Source organism: Hypanus sabinus, chromosome 8, assembly GCF_030144855.1.
Source record: "Hypanus sabinus isolate sHypSab1 chromosome 8, sHypSab1.hap1, whole genome shotgun sequence".
Taxonomy (NCBI): domain Eukaryota; kingdom Metazoa; phylum Chordata; class Chondrichthyes; order Myliobatiformes; family Dasyatidae; genus Hypanus; species Hypanus sabinus.
In genome coordinates this window covers 173,348,007-173,370,880 of record NC_082713.1, presented here as the reverse complement: position 1 = coordinate 173,370,880, position 22,874 = coordinate 173,348,007, and the positions used below count along the sequence as shown (strand labels likewise).

General features: G+C 52.1%; 1 protein-coding gene across 2 annotated transcripts in view; it reads right to left on the bottom strand.

The window, feature by feature from the left end:
• The window catches only part of pwp1 (PWP1 homolog, endonuclein), a 91,025-nt gene that overhangs the window by 20,839 nt on the left and 47,312 nt on the right, over positions 1-22,874 (bottom strand). For both annotated transcript variants that reach the window (XM_059978602.1, XM_059978603.1), the window contains one exon: positions 997-1,093. In XM_059978602.1, coding sequence (XP_059834585.1) covers positions 997-1,093 — 97 coding nt within the window. The remainder of the gene's footprint in view (positions 1-996; positions 1,094-22,874) is intronic.

Genomic DNA, 22,874 nt, shown 5'->3' with positions numbered 1-22,874 from the left:
TTACCAACCCTAATTTGTCTCAAGACAGCAAAACCTCCTCCTCTGACTTCTGTATAAGGTCCATGACCTTGCTGCTGTCTATCTTCCGAGTAAACACAGATGCAAAAAATCCATTTAAGATTTTCCCCCACTTCTTTTGACACTATGCATAGAAGACCACCCTGATCTTCCTGAGAAATTATGTTGTGTCTTTGTGCAAAATTATTTTTTGCCCTTTGCTCTTAATATAATTGTATCTGTAGAAGCCCTTAGGGCCAAAAATGGAGAGAATAATCATTTGATAAATGTGAGATGTTGTACCTTGGTAGGGCAAATGCAAGGGAATAGTAAAGGGAAGATCCTTAGCAGTGTTACTGAGCAGAGATCATAGCTCCTTGAAAATGGCTACACAGGTCGATAAGGTGGTTAAGATGGCTCAAGTAAAGCTTGCTTTTATTAGTTAAAGCACTGAGTTCAAAAGTCAGGATGTTATGTTGCAACTTTATTAAACTTTATTAGGCCACATCTGAAGTACTGCATACAGTTCTGGTCACCCTACTACAGGAAAGATGCTGGATAAACTTGGGCTGTTTTCTCTGGAGCATCAAAGGCTGAGAGGAGATCTGATAGAGGTATACAGATTGTGAGAGTCATAGAGAGAGTAGATTGAGAGTATTTGTTTCCCAGGGTTAAAATGTCTAAAACCAGCAGGCATGAATTGAAGATGAGATGGGGTAGGTTCAAGGGGGATACTAGGGGTCAGTTTTTTTTTTACTCAGAGAGGCGGATGTCTGGAACGTGCTGTCTAGCATGGTAGTAGAGGTAAATACATTAGAGTCTTTTAAGAGACATTTGGATAGGTGCATGAATGTAAGGAAGATGAAGGGATATGGACATGGTGTAGTAGGAGGGATTAGTGTTTGGGTGTTTTTGATTTGGTGTTTAGCAGAACATTATGGGCTGAATGGCCTGTTCCAGTGCTGTACTGTTTGCTCTATGTTCTATGATTTCACTTACTTTGTTTGTGTGGGAGCTAAGACGGGTCACAGGTTTCTTCTGGCACATATCCCAGAGAATCACAGTCTCATCAGCAGAAGCACTGGCTAGAACATTCCTGACAGACAATAAATAATACTTCATTACTAGCACTGAAACAGATTCATACAATTCCAGACCCTGTTTTGTTCACAAAGAAGTGAGCAATAATAATTCCATATTCTCAATTTCTATCTCACCTTTAGTTTGTACAAAGACTGTACAAAGTTACATGAGACCTCACTATGTGCAGAAACGGAGACCATGCCTGCAGGAGGTCACAGTTAGCGCGGAGTTAGATCAGCAGAGATTCCTGGGAAGCGGAGCTATCCCATGAGGGCAGATCAAGGAAGATTAACTGGATGCTGGAAGTTAGAACAATGAGGGCCAATGTAATTGAGCAATAAGGTTCCAACACAGATTCACAGATTGACTACATAGAAACTGATGCCACATTTCCTCCGGCTTGGGAGCCACGAATCAGGGGTTTGGAGTGCGGCCAGCACTGGACTGAAACAAACTTGTAAACGTTTGGATTCCTCCAGCACCTTGTCAAAGGCCTTCTGAAAATCCAAGTACACTACATCTACTGCATCTTCTTTGTCTACCCTGCTTGTAATTACCTCAAAAAATTGCAGGAGGTTAGTCAGGCAGGATTTTCCTTTCAGGAAACCATGCTGGCTTTGACCTATCTTGTCATGTGCCTCCGTAATCTCATCCCCAACAACTTCCCAACCACTGAAGTCAGGCTGACAGGTCTACAGTTTCCTTTCTGCTGCCACCCACCCTTCTTAAAAAGTGGTGTAACATTTGCAATTGTCCAGTCATCTGGTAGAATGCCAGAATCTATCAGTTCCTGAAAGATCATTGTTAATGTCTCCACAATCTCTCTAGCTACTTCCTTCAGAACCCAAGGGTGCATTTCATTGGGGCCAGGAGATTTATCCACCCTCAGACCATTAAGCTTCCTGAGCACCTTCTCAGTCATAATTCTCGCTGCACATACTTCACTTCCCTGACACTCTTGAATGTCTGGTATACTGCAGATGTCTTCCACTGTGAAGACTGATGCAAAATATGTATTCAGTTCATCTTCCATCTCTGTGTCTCTCATATTTTGTATGGGTCCTATATCTACCCTCGACTCTCCTTTACCCTTCATGCACTTAAAAAAGCTTTTAGTAGCCAGCTTTGATTCTTTGATATTAGTAGCCAGCTTCCATTCATAATTCACCTGTTCCTTTGTTCCTTCCTAATGACCTTAGTTTCCTTCTGAAAGTTTTAAAAGCTTTATAATTCTCTATCTTGCCACTAGCTTTGGCTTCCTTGTATGCCGTCTCTTTTGCTTTTATTTTGGCTCTGACTTCACTTGTCAGCCACAGTATAGTACTGTCCTTCTTCCATTTGAACATTTCTTATTTGGAATATGTCAGTCTTGCAGTTCCCTCAATTTTCACAGAAACTCCAGCCACTGCTGCTCTGCTATCCTTCCTGCTAGTGCCCCTTTCCAGTCAACTTCAGCCAGTTCCCCTCACATGCTATTATAATTTCCTTTATTCCACTGAAATACCGACACATTGGATTTTAGTTTCTCCTTCTCAAATTTCAAAGTGAACTCGATCATATTGTGATCATTGTTCCCCAAGGTTTCCTTAACCTTAAGCTCTTTATTACCTCCAGATCATGTTATGTTGAAGTTGTATAAGGCGTTGGTGAGGCCTAATATGGAGTATAGTGTGCAGTTTTGGTCACCAACCTACAAGAAAGATGTGAATAAGATTGAAAGAGTACACAGAAAATTTACAAGCATGTGGCCAGGTCTGAAGGGCCTGTGTTATAAGGAAAGATGGAATAGGTTAGGATTTTATTCCTTGGAATGTAAAAGATTGAAAGGAGTTTTGAGAGAGATATATAAAATTATGAGGGTTAGAGTTAGGGTTAGGGGAGGCTTTTCTCACTGCTTGGGAGGGACTACAACCAGAGGTCATGGATTAAGGGTGAAAGGTGAGAAGCTTAAGCAGAACAAGAGGGGAAATTTCTTCACGCAGAGGTTTGTGAGAGTGTGAAATGAGCTTCCTGCACAAGTGGTGTACACGAGCTCAATTTCAACGTACAAGAGAAGTCTGAATAGGTACATAGATGGTAAGGGTATGGAGGGCTATGGTCCTGGAGCAGGTCAATGGGAGTAGGCAGTTTAAATGTTTCAACATAGACTCCATGGGTCAAAGGTCCTGTTTCTGTGCTGCACTTTTCAATGACTCTATGACCTGGCCATTCAGCCCATCAAACCTGCCTTGCCATTTCAGGTGTGTGGAAGAATAAAAACTAGATCAATAGGGAGACAGAACCGTGGATGAACTGGACCCCTCTCTTACAAAGGACTACCAACCTGTATACAATCAGTTACTGCCGTCGATCCACACACCACCTCCCTCCCACCGGGCTGTTAACACACACCAGTAGCTGTTTCTCCACAGCAGGAAAGCACAAAGATTAAATGCCAGCACCTGTGGAAACGAGCAGTCAACATTTCCGGCCGAGACGCTTCGTCAGGACTGAAGAGGGAGGGGACAGGGGTCCTATAAAGAAGGTGGGGGAAGGGTTGGAAGGAGAAGACTGGTAGGTGCCCGGTGAAAAACCAGTAAGAGGAAAGATCAAGGGGTGGGGGAGGGGAAGTAGGGAGGGGATAGGCAGTAAGGGTGAAGAAGGAATGTAAGAGGAAAGCACTATGGGTAGTAGTAGAAGGCGGAATCATAAGAGGTGATAGGCAGCTGGAGGAGGAGGAAGAGTGAAACTGGGATGGGGGAAAGGAAGGGGAGGGAATTACTGGAAGTTGGAGAATACAATGTTCATGCCAAGGGGCTGGAGACTACCCAGACGGTATATGAGGTGTTCCTCCTCCATCCTGAGTTTGGCCTCATCATGGCAGTAGAGGATGTATGGACATATCCAAATGGGAATGTGAAGCAGAGTTGAAGTGGGTGGCAACCGGGAAATCCTGTCTGTTGTGGCGGATGAAGCAGTCCCCCAATCTGCGTTGGGTCTCACTGATGTAGAGGAGGCCGCACCGGGAGTACTGGATGCAATAGATGATCCCAACGGACTCACAAGTGAAGTGTTGTCTCACCTGGAAGGACTGTTTGGGGCCCTGAATGGTGGTAACATTGAATTCTCCAACTTCTGGTAATTCCCTCTCCCTATCCCAGTTTCACTCTGCCTCCTCCTCCAGCTGCCATCACCTCTCTCATGATTCTGCCTTCTTCTACTACCCACAGTGCTTATCCCTTACATTCCTTCTTCACCTTTCCTGCCTATCCCCTCTCCCACCCCTTGTTCTTTCCCCTTACTGGTTTTTCACCTGGCACCTACCAGCCTTTCTCCTTCCCACCCTCCCCCCACCTTCTTTATAGGACCCTGATGAAAGGGCTCGGCCTGAAACGTTGACTGCTCGTTTCCACGGATGCTGCCCAACCTGCTGAGTTCCTCCAGCGTGTTGTACGTGTTGCTTTGACCCCAGCATCTGCAGTGTACATTGTGTTTAAGATGCCAGCACCATCTCCCCTGGCAGCCAGTCACTCCACTGGCAAATCTACACAGTTAATGAACTAACATTCCACATAAATGGTGAAGGAAAATAAATTTCAAAGTAACATAATCTTATCAGAGAGAAACCATTCTAATACAATTTCCTCCTCTGCATCAGGTGCTGCCATCCTGTGGCAAAACAAAGATATAGCCCAGTTTTCTGTGAAATAGACAGGCAACAAAATGTGAACGGTGTGAACAGGAGGGAAGCGATCACTCTGACTGACCCAATCGCACCCCCCTGACCAAGACACCACCTCACCCCACCCGATACCCCTCAATTCCCCAAAGACCTCATCTCATCCAACATCTCTCACTTCCCCAATGACACCATCTCATCCGACACCTCTCACTTCCCCAATGACACCATCCCATCCGACACCTCTCACTTCCCCAATGACACCATCCCATCCGACATCTCTCACTTCACCAATGACACCATCCCAACCCTGACACCTCTCACTTCTCCAATGACACCACCCCATCCGACACCTCTCACTTCCCCAATGACACCACCCCATCCGACACCTCTCACTTCACCAATGACACCATCCCATCCGACATCTCTCACTTCACCAACGACACCACCCCATCCGACACCTCTCACTTCCCCAATGACACCACCCCATCCAACATCTCTCACTTCCCCAATGACACCACCCCATCCGACACCTCTCACTTCTCCAATGACACCACCCCATCCTGACACCCCTCACTTCCCCAATGACACCATCCCATCCAACATCTCTCACTTCTCCAATGACACCACCCCATCCGACACCTCTCACTTCACCGACACCACTCCATCCGACACCCCTCACTTCACCAATGACACCACCCCATCAGACACCCCTCACTTCACCAATGACACCATCCCAACCGACATCTTTCACTTCCCCAATGACATCACCCCATCCGACATCTCTCACTTCCCCAATAACACCACCCCATCCGACATCTCTCACTTCCCCAATGACACCACCACATCCCTGACACCTCTCACTTCCCCAATGACACCATCCCAACCGACATCTCTCACTTCCCCAATAACACCACCACATCCCTGACACCGCTCATTCTCCAATGACACCACCCCATCCCTGACACCCCTCACATCCCCAATGACACCACCCCATCCCTGACATCTCTCACTTCCCCAATGACACCATCCCATCCGACATCTCTCACTTCCCCAATGACAACATCCCATCCCTGACACACCTCACTTACCCAATGACACCACCCCATCCAACACCTCTCACTTCTCCAATGACACCACCCCATCCCTGAAACCCCTCACTTCACCAATGACACCATCCCATCCGACACCTCTCACTTCACCGACACCACCCCATCCAACACCCCTCACTTCACCAATGACACCATCCCATCCCGGACACCCCTCACTTCCCCAATGACACCATCCCATCCGACATCTCACTTCTCCAATGACACCATCCCATCCGACATCTCACTTCCCCAATGACACCATCCCATCCGACATCTCACTTCTCCAATGACACCATCCCATCCCTGACAACTCTCACTTCCCCAATGACACCACCCCATCCGACACCTCGCACTTCACCGACACCACCCCATCCGACACCTCTCACTTCACCAATGACACCATCCCATCCCTGACACCTCTCACTTCCCCAATGACACCACCCCATCCCTGACACTCCTCACTTCTCCAATGACACCATCCCATCCAACACCTCTCACTTCTCCAATGACACCATCCCATCCCTGACACCCCTCACTTCCACAATGACACCACCCCATCCGACACCTCTCACTTCTCCAATGACACCACCCCATCCGACATCTCTCACTTCCGCAATGACACCACCCCATCCCTGACACCCCTCACTTCTCCAATGACACCACCCCATCCCTGACACCTCTCACTTCTCCAATGACACCACCCCATCCGACATCTCACTTCTCCAATGACACCACTCCATCCATGACACCTCTCACTTCTCCAATGACACCACCCCATTCGACATCTCTCTTCCCCAATGACACCATCCCATCCGACATCTCTCACCAATGACACCATCCCATCCCTGACACCTCTCACTTCACCTATGACACCACTCCATCCGACACCTCTCACTTCCCCAATGACACCACCCCATCCGACATCTCTCACTTCTCCAATGACACCACCCCATCCGACATCTCTCACTTCTCCAATGACACCACCCCATCCGACACCTCTCACTTCCCCAATGACACCACCCCATCCGACATCTCTCACTCTCCAATGACACCACCCCATCCGACACCTCTCACTTCCCCAATGACACCATCCCATCCGACATCTCTTACTTCTCCAATGACACCACCCATCCGACATCTCTCACTTCACCAATGACACCACCCCATCCGACATCTCTCACTTCTCCAATGACACCATCCCATCCCTGACACCCCTCTCTTCTCCAATGACACCACCCCATCCGACATCTCTTACTTCACCATGACACCACCCCATCCGACATCTCACTTCTCCAATGACACCATCCCATCCCTGACACCCCTCACTTCCCCAATGACACGATCCCATCCCTGACACCTCACTTCTCCAATGACACCACCCCATCCGACACCTCTCACTTCCCCAATGACACCATCCCATCCCTGACACCCCTCACTTCCCCAATGACACCATCCCATCCGACACCTCTCACTTCCCCAATGACACCATCCCATCCGACATCTCTCACTTCCCCAATGACACCACCCCATCCGACATCTCTCACTTCACCAATGACACCACCCCATCCGACATCTCTCACTTCCCCAATGACTCCATCCCATCCGACATCTCTCACTTCCCCAATGACACCACCCCATCCGACACCTCTCACTTCCCCAATGACTCCATCCCATCCCTGACACCTCTCACTTCTCCAATTACACCATCCCAACCGACATCTTTCACTTCCCCAATGACACCACCCCATCCGACATCTCTCACTTCTCCAATGACACCACCCCATCCGACATCTCTCACTTCTCCAATGACACCACCCCATCCGACACCTCTCACTTCTCCAATGACACCACCCCATCCGACACCCCTCACTTCACCAATGACACCACCCCATCCGACACCTCTCACTTCCCCAATGACACCACCCCATCCAACATCTCTCACTTCCCCAATGACACCATCCCATCCGACATCTCTCACTTCACCGACACCACCCCATCCGACACCCCTCACTTCACCAATGACACCATCCCATCCCTGACACCCCTCACTTCCCCAATGACACCATCCCATCCGACATCTCACTTCTCCAATGACACCATCCCATCCGACATCTCACTTCCCCAATGACACCATCCCATCCGACTTCTCACTTCTCCAATGACACCATCCCATCCCTGACACCTCTCACTTCCCCAATGACACCATCCCATCCGATACCTCTCACTTCACCGACACCACCCCATCCGACACCTCTCACTTCACCAATGACACCACCCCATCCGACACCTCTCACTTCACCAATGACACCATCCCATCCAACATCTCTCACTTCTCCAATGACACCACCCCATCCGACACCTCTCACTTCACCGACACCACTCCATCCGACACCCCTCACTTCACCAATGACACCACCCCAACCGACACCACTCACTTCACCAATGACACCACCCCATCCGACACCCCTCACTTCACCAATGAAACCATCCCAACCGACATCTTTCACTTCCCCAATGACATCACCCCATCCGACATCTCTCACTTCTCCAATGATACCACCCCATCCGACATCTCTCACTTCCCCAATAACACCACCCCATCCGACATCTCTCACTTCCCCAATGACACCACCACATCCCTGACACCTCTCACTTCCCCAATGACACCATCCCAACCGACATCTCTCACTTCCCCAATAACACCACCACATCCCTGACACCGCTCATTCTCCAATGACACCACCCCATCCCTGACACCCCTCACATCCCCAATGACACCACCCCATCCCTGACATCTCTCACTTCCCCAATGACACCATCCCATCCGACATCTCTCACTTCCCCAATGACAACATCCCATCCGACACCTCTCACTTCACCGACACCACCCCATCCGACATCTCTCACTTCCCCAATGACTCCATCCCATCCCTGACACCCCTCACTTCTCCAATGACACCATCCCAACCGACATCTTTCACTTCCCCAATGACATCACCCCATCCGACATCTCTCACTTCTCCAATGACACCACCCCATCCGACACCTCTCACTTCTCCAATGACACCACCCCATCCGACACCCCTCACTTCACCAATGACACCACCCCATCCGACACCTCTCACTTCCCCAATGACACCACCCCATCCAACATCTCTCACTTCCCCAATGACACCATCCCATCCGACATCTCTTACTTCACCAATGACACCACCCCATCCGACATCTCTCACTTCCCCAATGACACCATCCCATCCCTGACACACCTCACTTACCCAATGACACCACCCCATCCAACACCTCTCACTTCTCCAATGACACCACCCCATCCCTGAAACCCCTCACTTCACCAATGACACCATCCCATCCGACACCTCTCACTTCACCGACACCACCCCATCCGACACCCCTCACTTCACCAATGACACCATCCCATCCCTGACACCCCTCACTTCCCCAATGACACCATCCCATCCGACATCTCACTTCTCCAATGACACCATCCCATCCGACATCTCACTTCCCCAATGACACCATCCCATCCGACATCTCACTTCTCCAATGACACCATCCCATCCCTGACAACTCTCACTTCCCCAATGACACCACCCCATCCGACACCTCTCACTTCACCGACACCACCCCATCCGACACCTCTCACTTCACCAATGACACCATCCCATCCCTGACACCTCTCACTTCCCCAATGACACCACCCCATCCCTGACACCCCTCACTTCTCCAATGACACCATCCCATCCAACACCTCTCACTTCTCCAATGACACCATCCCATCCCTGACACCCCTCACTTCCACAATGACACCACCCCATCCGACACCTCTCACTTCTCCAATGACACCACCCCATCCGACATCTCTCACTTCCGCAATGACACCACCCCATCCCTGACACCCCTCACTTCTCCAATGACACCACCCCATCCCTGACACCTCTCACTTCTCCAATGACACCACCCCATCCGACATCTCACTTCTCTAATGACACCATCCCATCCGACATCTCTCACCAATGACACCATCCCATCCCTGACACCTCTCACTTCACCTATGACACCACTCCATCCTACACCTCTCACTTCCCCAATGACACCACCCCATCCGACATCTCTCACTTCTCCAATGACACGACCCCATCCGACACCTCTCACTTCCCCAATGACACCACCCCATCCGACATCTCTCACTTCTCCAATGACACCACCCCATCCGACACCTCTCACTTCCCCAATGACACCACCCCATCCGACATCTCTCACTCTCCAATGACACCACCCCATCCGACACCTCTCACTTCCCCAATGACACCATCCCATCCGACATCTCTTACTTCTCCAATGACACCACCCATCCGACATCTCTCACTTCACCAATGACACCACCCCATCCGACATCTCTCACTTCTCCAATGACACCATCCCATCCCTGACACCCCTCACTTCACCAATGACACCATCCCAACCGACATCTTTCACTTCCCCAATGACATCACCCCATCCGACATCTCTCACTTCTCCAATGATACCACCCCATCCGACATCTCTCACTTCCCCAATAACACCACCCCATCCGACATCTCTCACTTCCCCAATGACACCACCACATCCCTGACACCGCTCATTCTCCAATGACACCACCCCATCCCTGACACCCCTCACATCCCCAATGACACCACCCCATCCCTGACATCTCTCACTTCCCCAATGACACCATCCCATCCGACATCTCTCACTTCCCCAATGACAACATCCCATCCGACACCTCTCACTTCACCGACACCACCCCATCCGACATCTCTCACTTCCCCAATGACTCCATCCCATCCCTGACACCCCTCACTTCTCCAATGACACCATCCCAACCGACATCTTTCACTTCCCCAATGACATCACCCCATCCGACATCTCTCACTTCTCCAATGACACCACCCCATCCGACACCTCTCACTTCTCCAATGACACCACCCCATCCGACACCCCTCACTTCACCAATGACACCACCCCATCCGACACCTCTCACTTCCCCAATGACACCACCCCATCCAACATCTCTCACTTCCCCAATGACACCATCCCATCCGACATCTCTTACTTCACCAATGACACCACCCCATCCGACATCTCTCACTTCCCCAATGACACCATCCCATCCCTGACACACCTCACTTACCCAATGACACCACCCCATCCAACACCTCTCACTTCTCCAATGACACCACCCCATCCCTGAAACCCCTCACTTCACCAATGACACCATCCCATCCGACACCTCTCACTTCACCGACACCACCCCATCCGACACCCCTCACTTCACCAATGACACCATCCCATCCCTGACACCCCTCACTTCCCCAATGACACCATCCCATCCGACATCTCACTTCTCCAATGACACCATCCCATCCGACATCTCACTTCCCCAATGACACCATCCCATCCGACATCTCACTTCTCCAATGACACCATCCCATCCCTGACAACTCTCACTTCCCCAATGACACCACCCCATCCGACACCTCTCACTTCACCGACACCACCCCATCCGACACCTCTCACTTCACCAATGACACCATCCCATCCCTGACACCTCTCACTTCCCCAATGACACCACCCCATCCCTGACACCCCTCACTTCTCCAATGACACCATCCCATCCAACACCTCTCACTTCTCCAATGACACCATCCCATCCCTGACACCCCTCACTTCCACAATGACACCACCCCATCCGACACCTCTCACTTCTCCAATGACACCACCCCATCCGACATCTCTCACTTCCGCAATGACACCACCCCATCCCTGACACCCCTCACTTCTCCAATGACACCACCCCATCCCTGACACCTCTCACTTCTCCAATGACACCACCCCATCCGACATCTCACTTCTCTAATGACACCATCCCATCCGACATCTCTCACCAATGACACCATCCCATCCCTGACACCTCTCACTTCACCTATGACACCACTCCATCCTACACCTCTCACTTCCCCAATGACACCACCCCATCCGACATCTCTCACTTCTCCAATGACACGACCCCATCCGACACCTCTCACTTCCCCAATGACACCACCCCATCCGACATCTCTCACTTCTCCAATGACACCACCCCATCCGACACCTCTCACTTCCCCAATGACACCACCCCATCCGACATCTCTCACTCTCCAATGACACCACCCCATCCGACACCTCTCACTTCCCCAATGACACCATCCCATCCGACATCTCTTACTTCTCCAATGACACCACCCATCCGACATCTCTCACTTCACCAATGACACCACCCCATCCGACATCTCTCACTTCTCCAATGACACCATCCCATCCCTGACACCCCTCTCTTCTCCAATGACACCACCCCATCCGACATCTCTTACTTCACCATGACACCACCCCATCCGACATCTCACTTCTCCAATGACACCATCCCATCCCTGACACCCCTCACTTCCCCAATGACACGATCCCATCCCTGACACCTCACTTCTCCAATGACACCACCCCATCCGACACCTCTCACTTCCCCAATGACACCATCCCATCCCTGACACCCCTCACTTCCCCAATGACACCATCCCATCCGACACCTCTCACTTCCCCAATGACACCATCCCATCCGACATCTCTCACTTCCCCAATGACACCACCCCATCCGACATCTCTCACTTCACCAATGACACCACCCCATCCGACATCTCTCACTTCCCCAATGACTCCATCCCATCCGACATCTCTCACTTCCCCAATGACACCACCCCATCCGACACCTCTCACTTCCCCAATGACTCCATCCCATCCCTGACACCTCTCACTTCTCCAATTACACCATCCCAACCGACATCTTTCACTTCCCCAATGACACCACCCCAACCGACATCTCTCACTTCTCCAATGACACCACCCCATCCGACATCTCTCACTTCTCCAATGACACCACCCCATCCGACACCTCTCACTTCTCCAATGACACCACCCCATCCGACACCCCTCACTTCACCAATGACACCACCCCATCCGACACCTCTCACTTCCCCAATGACACCACCCCATCCAACATCTCTCACTTCCCCAATGACACCATCCCATCCGACATCTCTCACTTCACCGACACCACCCCATCCGACACCCCTCACTTCACCAATGACACCATCCCATCCCTGACACCCCTCACTTCCCCAATGACACCATCCCATCCGACATCTCACTTCTCCAATGACACCATCCCATCCGACATCTCACTTCCCCAATGACACCATCCCATCCGACTTCTCACTTCTCCAATGACACCATCCCATCCCTGACAACTCTCACTTCCCCAATGACACCACCCCATCCGACACCTCTCACTTCACCGACACCACCCCATCCGACACCTCCCACTTCACCAATGACACCATCCCATCCCTGACACCTCTCACTTCCCCAATGACACCACCCCATCCCTGACACCCCTCACTTCTCCAATGACACCATCCCATCCAACACCTCTCACTTCTCCAATGACACCATCCCATCCCTGACACCCCTCACTTCCACAATGACACCACCCCATCTGACACCTCTCACTTCTCCAATGACACCACCCCATCCGACATCTCTCACTTCCGCAATTACACCACCCCATCCCTGACACCCCTCACTTCTCCAATGACACCACCCCATCCCTGACACCTCTCACTTCTCCAATGACACCACCCCATCCGACATCTCACTTCTCCAATGACACCATCCCATCCCTGACACCTCTCTCTTCCCCAATGACACCATCCCATCCGACATCTCTCACTTTCCCAATGACACCATCCCATCCAACATCTCTTACTTCTCAAATGACACCACCCCATCCGACATCTCTCACTTCTCCAATGACACCACCCCATTCGACATCTCTCTTCCCCAATGACACCATCCCATCCGACATCTCTCACCAATGACACCATCCCATCCCTGACACCTCTCACTTCACCTATGACACCACTCCATCCGACACCTCTCACTTCCCCAATGACACCACCCCATCCGACATCTCTCACTTCTCCAATGACACGACCCCATCCGACACCTCTCACTTCCCCAATGACACCACCCCATCCGACATCTCTCACTTCTTCAATGACACCACCCCATCCGACACCTCTCACTTCCCCAATGACACCACCCCATCCGACATCTCTCACTCTCCAATGACACCACCCCATCCGACACCTCTCACTTCCCCAATGACACCATCCCATCCGACATCTCTTACTTCTCCAATGACACCACTCCATCCGACATCTCTCACTTCACCGACACCACCCCATCCGACACCTCTCACTTCACCAATGACACCATCCCATCCCTGACACCTCTCACTTCCCCAATGACACCACCCCATCCCTGACACCCCTCACTTCTCCAATGACACCATCCCATCCAACACCTCTCACTTCTCCAATGACAACATCCCATCCCTGACACCCCTCACTTCCACAATGACACCACCCCATCCGACACCTCTCACTTCTCCAATGACACCACCCCATCCGACATCTCTCACTTCCGCAATGACACCACCCCATCCCTGACACCCCTCACTTCTCCAATGACACCACCCCATCCCTGACACCTCTCACTTCTCCAATGACACCACCCCATCCGACATCTCACTTCTCTAATGACACCATCCCATCCGACATCTCTCACCAATGACACCATCCCATCCCTGACACCTCTCACTTCACCTATGACACCACTCCATCCTACACCTCTCACTTCCCCAATGACACCACCCCATCCGACATCTCTCACTTCTCCAATGACACGACCCCATCCGACACCTCTCACTTCCCCAATGACACCACCCCATCCGACATCTCTCACTTCTCCAATGACACCACCCCATCCGACACCTCTCACTTCCCCAATGACACCACCCCATCCGACATCTCTCACTCTCCAATGACACCACCCCATCCGACACCTCTCACTTCCCCAATGACACCATCCCATCCGACATCTCTTACTTCTCCAATGACACCACCCATCCGACATCTCTCACTTCACCAATGACACCACCCCATCCGACATCTCTCACTTCTCCAATGACACCATCCCATTCCTGACACCCCTCTCTTCTCCAATGACACCACCCCATCCGACATCTCTTACTTCACCATGACACCACCCCATCCGACATCTCACTTCTCCAATGACACCATCCCATCCCTGACACCCCTCACTTCCCCAATGACACGATCCCATCCCTGACACCTCACTTCTCCAATGACACCACCCCATCCGACACCTCTCACTTCCCCAATGACACCATCCCATCCCTGACACCCCTCACTTCCCCAATGACACCATCCCATCCGACACCTCTCACTTCCCCAATGACACCATCCCATCCGACATCTCTCACTTCCCCAATGACACCACCCCATCCGACATCTCTCACTTCACCAATGACACCACCCCATCCGACATCTCTCACTTCCCCAATGACTCCATCCCATCCGACATCTCTCACTTCCCCAATGACACCACCCCATCCGACACCTCTCACTTCCCCAATGACTCCATCCCATCCCTGACACCTCTCACTTCTCCAATTACACCATCCCAACCGACATCTTTCACTTCCCCAATGACACCACCCCAACCGACATCTCTCACTTCTCCAATGACACCACCCCATCCGACATCTCTCACTTCTCCAATGACACCACCCCATCCGACACCTCTCACTACTCCAATGACACCACCCCATCCGACACCCCTCACTTCACCAATGACACCACCCCATCCGACACCTCTCACTTCCCCAATGACACCACCCCATCCAACATCTCTCACTTCCCCAATGACACCATCCCATCCGACATCTCTCACTTCACCGACACCACCCCATCCGACACCCCTCACTTCACCAATGACACCATCCCATCCCTGACACCCCTCACTTCCCCAATGACACCATCCCATCCGACATCTCACTTCTCCAATGACACCATCCCATCCGACATCTCACTTCCCCAATGACACCATCCCATCCGACTTCTCACTTCTCCAATGACACCATCCCATCCCTGACAACTCTCACTTCCCCAATGACACCACCCCATCCGACACCTCTCACTTCACCAACACCACCCCATCCGACACCTCCCACTTCACCAATGACACCATCCCATCCCTGACACCTCTCACTTCCCCAATGACACCACCCCATCCCTGACACCCCTCACTTCTCCAATGACACCATCCCATCCAACACCTCTCACTTCTCCAATGACACCATCCCATCCCTGACACCCCTCACTTCCACAATGACACCACCCCATCTGACACCTCTCACTTCTCCAATGACACCACCCCATCCGACATCTCTCACTTCCGCAATTACACCACCCCATCCCTGACACCCCTCACTTCTCCAATGACACCACCACATCCCTGACACCTCTCACTTCTCCAATGACACCACCCCATCCGACATCTCACTTCTCCAATGACACCATCCCATCCCTGACACCTCTCTCTTCCCCAATGACACCATCCCATCCGACATCTCTCACTTCCCCAATGACACCACCCCATCCGACATCTCTCACTTCACCAATGACACCACCCCATCCGACATCTCTCACTTCCCCAATGACTCCATCCCATCCGACATCTCTCACTTCCCCAATGACACCACCCCATCCGACACCTCTCACTTCCCCAATGACTCCATCCCATCCCTGACACCTCTCACTTCTCCAATTACACCATCCCATCCGACATCTCTCACTTCTCCAATGACACCACCCCATCCGACACCTCTCACTTCTCCAATGACACCACCCCATCCGACACCCCTCACTTCACCAATGACACCACCCCATCCGACACCTCTCACTTCCCCAATGACACCACCCCATCCAACATCTCTCACTTCCCCAATGACACCATCCCATCCGACATCTCTCACTTCACCGACACCACCCCATCCGACACCCCTCACTTCACCAATGACACCATCCCATCCCTGACACCCCTCACTTCCCCAATGACACCATCCCATCCGACATCTCACTTCTCCAATGACACCATCCCATCCGACATCTCACTTCCCCAATGACACCATCCCATCCGACTTCTCACTTCTCCAATGACACCATCCCATCCCTGACAACTCTCACTTCCCCAATGACACCACCCCATCCGACACCTCTCACTTCACCGACACCACCCCATCCGACACCTCCCACTTCACCAATGACACCATCCCATCCCTGACACCTCTCACTTCCCCAATGACACCACCCCATCCCTGACACCCCTCACTTCTCCAATGACACCATCCCATCCAACACCTCTCACTTCTCCAATGACACCATCCCATCCCTGACACCCCTCACTTCCACAATGACACCACCCCATCTGACACCTCTCACTTCTCCAATGACACCACCCCATCCGACATCTCTCACTTCCGCAATTACACCACCCCATCCCTGACACCCCTCACTTCTCCAATGACACCACCCCATCCCTGACACCTCTCACTTCTCCAATGACACCACCCCATCCGACATCTCACTTCTCCAATGACACCATCCCATCCCTGACACCTCTCTCTTCCCCAATGACACCATCCCATCCGACATCTCTCACTTTCCCAATGACACCATCCCATCCAACATCTCTTACTTCTCAAATGACACCACCCCATCCGACATCTCTCACTTCTCCAATGACACCACCCCATTCGACATCTCTCTTCCCCAATGACACCATCCCATCCGACATCTCTCACCAATGACACCATCCCATCCCTGACACCTCTCACTTCACCTATGACACCACTCCATCCGACACCTCTCACTTCCCCAATGACACCACCCCATCCGACATCTCTCACTTCTCCAATGACACGACCCCATCCGACACCTCTCACTTCCCCAATGACACCACCCCATCCGACATCTCTCACTTCTTCAATGACACCACCCCATCCGACACCTCTCACTTCCCCAATGACACCACCCCATCCGACATCTCTCACTCTCCAATGACACCACCCCATCCGACACCTCTCACTTCCCCAATGACACCATCCCATCCGACATCTCTTACTTCTCCAATGACACCACTCCATCCGACATCTCTCACTTCTCCAATGACACCACCCCATCCGACACCTCTCACTTCCCCAATGACACCACCCCATCCGACACCCCTCACTTCACCAATGACACCATCCCATCCAACATCTCTTACTTCTCCAATGACACCACCCCATCCGACATCTCTTACTTCTCCAATGACACCACCCCATCCGACATCTCTTACTTCTCCAATGACACCACCCCATCCGACATCTCTCACTTCCCCAATGACACCACCACATCCCTGACACCTCTCATTCTCCAATGACACCATCCCATCCCTGACACCACTCACATCCCCAATGACACCACCCCATCCCTGACATCTCTCACTTCCCCAATGACAACATCCCATCCGACACCTCTCACTTCCCCAAGGACACCACCATATCCCTGACATCTCTCACTTCACCAGTGACACCACCCCATCCGACACCTCTCACTTCTCCAATGACAACATCCCATCCCAGACACCTCTCACTTCTCCAATGACACCACCCCATCCAACATCTCTCACTTCTCCAATGACACCATCCCATCCCTGACACCCCTCTCTTCTCCAATGACACCACCCCATCCGACATCTCTTACTTCACCATGACACCACCCCATCCGACATCTCACTTCTCCAATGACACCATCCCATCCCTGACACCGCTCACTTCCCCAATGACACCATCCCATCCCTGACACCTCACTTCTCCAATGACACCACCCCATCCGACACCTCTCACTTCCCCAATGACACCATCCCATCCCTGACACCCCTCACTTCCCCAATGACACCATCCCATCCGACACCTCTCACTTCCCCAATGACACCATCCCATCCGACATCTCTCACTTTCCCAATGACACCATCCCATCCCTGACACGCCTCACTTCCCCAATGACACCACCCCATCCGACACCTCTCACTTCTCCAATGACACCACCCCATCCGACATCTCTCACTTCCCCAATGACACCACCCCATCCGACATCTCTCACTTCCCCAATGACACCATCCCATCCCTGACAACTCTCAATTCCCCAATGACACCATCCCATCCGACATCTCTCACTTTCCCAATGACACCATCCCATCCGACATCTCTCACTTTCCCAATGACACCATCCCATCCCTGACACGCCTCACTTCCCCAATGACACCACCCCATCCGACACCTCTCACTTCTCCAATGACACCACCCCATCCGACATCTCTCACTTCCCCAATGACACCACCCGATCCGACATCTCTCACTTCCCCAATGACACCATCCCATCCCTGACACCTCTCAATTCCCCAATGACACCATCCCATCCGACATCTCTTACTTCTCAAATGACACCACCCCATCCGACATCTCTCACTTCACCAATGACACCACTCCATCCATGACACCTCTCACTTCTCCAATGACACCACCCCATTCGACATCTCTCTTCCCCAATGACACCATCCCATCCGACATCTCTCACCAATGACACCATCCCATCCCTGACACCTCTCACTTCACCTATGACACCACTCCATCCGACACCTCTCACTTCCCCAATGACACCACCCCATCCGACATCTCTCACTTCTCCAATGACACGACCCCATCCGACACCTCTCACTTCCCCAATGACACCACCCCATCCGACATCTGTCACTTCTCCAATGACACCACCCAATCCGTCACCTCTCACTTCCCCAATGACACCACCCCATCCGACATCTATCACTCTCCAATGACACCACCCCATCCGACACCTCTCACTTCCCCAATGACACCATCCCATCCGACATCTCTTACTTCTCCAATGACACCACCCATCCGACATCTCTCACTTCACCAATTACACCACTCCATCCATGACACCCTTCACTTCCCCAATGACACCACCCCATCCGACATCTCTCACTTCTCCAATGACACCACCCCATCCGACACCTCTCACTTCCCCAATGACACCACCCCATCCAACACCCCTCACTTCACCAATGACACCATCCCATCCAACATCTCTTACTTCTCCAATGACACCACCCCATCCGACATCTCTTACTTCTCCAATGACACCACCCCATCCGACATCTCTTACTTCTCCAATGACACCACCCCATCCGACATCTCTCACTTCCCCAATGACACCACCACATCCCTGACACCTCTCACTTCCCCAATGACACCACCACAACCCTGACACCTCTCATTCTCCAATGATACCATCCCATCCCTGACACCCCTCACATCCCCAATGACACCACCCCATCCCTGACATCTCTCACTTCCCCAATGACAACATCCCATCCGACACCTCTCACTTCCCCAATGACACCACCACATCCCTGACATCTCTCACTTCACCAGTGACACCACCCCATCCGACATCTCTCACTTCTCCAATGACACCATCCCATCCCTGACACTCCTCACTTCCCCAATGACACCATCCCATCCCTGACACCTCACTTCTCCAAGGACACCACCCCATCCGACACCTCTCACTTCCCCAATGACACCATCCCATCCCTGACACCCCTCACTTCCCCAATGACACCATCCCATCCGACACCTCTCACTTCCCCAATGACACCATCCCATCCAACATCTCTCACTTTCCCAATGACACCATCCCATCCCTGACACCCCTCACTTCCCCAATGACACCACCCCATCCGACACCTCTCACTTCAATGACACCACCCCATCCGACATCTCTCACTTCCCCAATGACACCACCCGATCCGACATCTCTCACTTCCCCAATGACACCATCCCATCCCTGACACCTCTCAATTCCCCAATGACACCATCCCAACCGACACCTCTCACTTCCCCAATGACACCATCCCATCGCTGACAACCTCTCACTTCCCCAATGACACCACCCCATTCCTGACACCTCTCACTTCTCCAATGACACCACCCCATCCGACATCTCACTTCTCCAATGACACCATCCCATCGCTGACACCTCTCACTTCCCCAATGACACCATTCCATCCGACATCTCACTTCCCCAATGACACCATCCCATCCGACATCTCACTTCCCCAATGACACCATCCCATCCGACATCTCACTTCTCCAATGACACCATCCCATCCCTGACACCTCTCACTTCCCCAATGACACCACCCCATCCGATACCTCTCACTTCACCGACACCACCCCATCCGACACCTCTCACTTCACCAATGACACCACCCCATCCGACACCTCTCACTTCACCAATGACACCATCCCATCCGACACCTCTCACTTCACTGACACCACCCCATCCGACACCTCTCACTTCACCAATGACACCATCCCATCCCTGACACCTCTCACTTCCCCAATGACAACATCCCATCCGACACCTCTCACTTCACCAATGACACCATCTCATCCGACACCTCTCACTTCACCGACACCACCCCATCCGACACCTCTCACTTCCCCAATGACACCATCCCATCCCTGACACCTCTCACTTCACCAATGACACCACCCGATCCCTGACACCCCTCACTTCACCAATGACACCACCCGATCCCTGACACCCCTCACTTCACCAATGACACGATCCCATCCCTGACACCTCTCACTTCCCCAATGACACCACCCCATCCCTGACACCTCTCACTTCCCCAATGACACCACCCCATCCCTGACACCCCTCACTTCTCCAATGACACCTTCCCATCCCTGACATCTCTCACTTCACCAATGACACCATCCCATCTGACATCTCTCACTTCTCCAATGACACCATCCCATCCCTGACACCCTTCACTTCACTAATGACACCATCCGATCCCTGACACCTCTCACTTCTCCAATGACACCACCCCATGCCTGACACCCCTCACTTCTCCAATGACAACATCCCATCCGACACCTCTCACTTCCCCAATGACACCATCCCATTCCTGACACCTCTCACTTCACCAACACCACCCCATCCAACATCTCTCACTTCACCGACACCACCCCATCCGACACCTCTCACTTCCCCAATGACACCATCCCATCCGACACCTCTCACTTCCCCAATGACACCATCACATCCCTGACACCCCTCACATCCCCAATGACACCACCCCATCCGACACCTCTCACTTCACCGACACCACCCCATCCGACATCTCTCACTTCCCCAATGACTCCACCCCATCCGACACCTCTCACTTCCCCAATGACACCATCCCATCCCCGACACCCTTCACTTCCCCAATGACACCACCCCATCCCTGACACCTCTCACTTCCCCAATGACACCATCCCATCCGACACCTCTCATTTCCCCAATGACACCATCCCATCCGACACCTCTCATTTCCCCAATGACACCATCCCAACCCTGACACCCCTCACTTCCCCAATGACACCATCCCATCCGACATCTCTCACTTCTCCAATGACACCACCCCATTCGACATCTCTCTTCCCCAATGACACCATCCCATCCGACATCTCTCACCAATGACACCATCCCATCCCTGACACCTCTCACTTCACCTATGACACCACTCCATCCGACACCTCTCACTTCCCCAATGACACCACCCCATCCGACATCTCTCACTTCTCCAACGACACGACCCCATCCGACACCTCTCACTTCCCCAATGACACCACCCCATCCGACATCTCTTACTTCTCCAATGACACCACCCGATCCGACATCTCTCACTTCCCCAATGACACCACCACATCCCTGACACCTCTCATTCTCCAATGACACCATCCCATCCCTGACACCCCTCACATCCCCAATGACACCACCCCATCCCTGACATCTCTCACTTCCCCAATGACAACATCCCATCCGACACCTCTCACTTCCCCAATGACACCACCATATCCCTGACATCTCTCACTTCACCAGTGACACCACCCCATCCGACACCTCTCACTT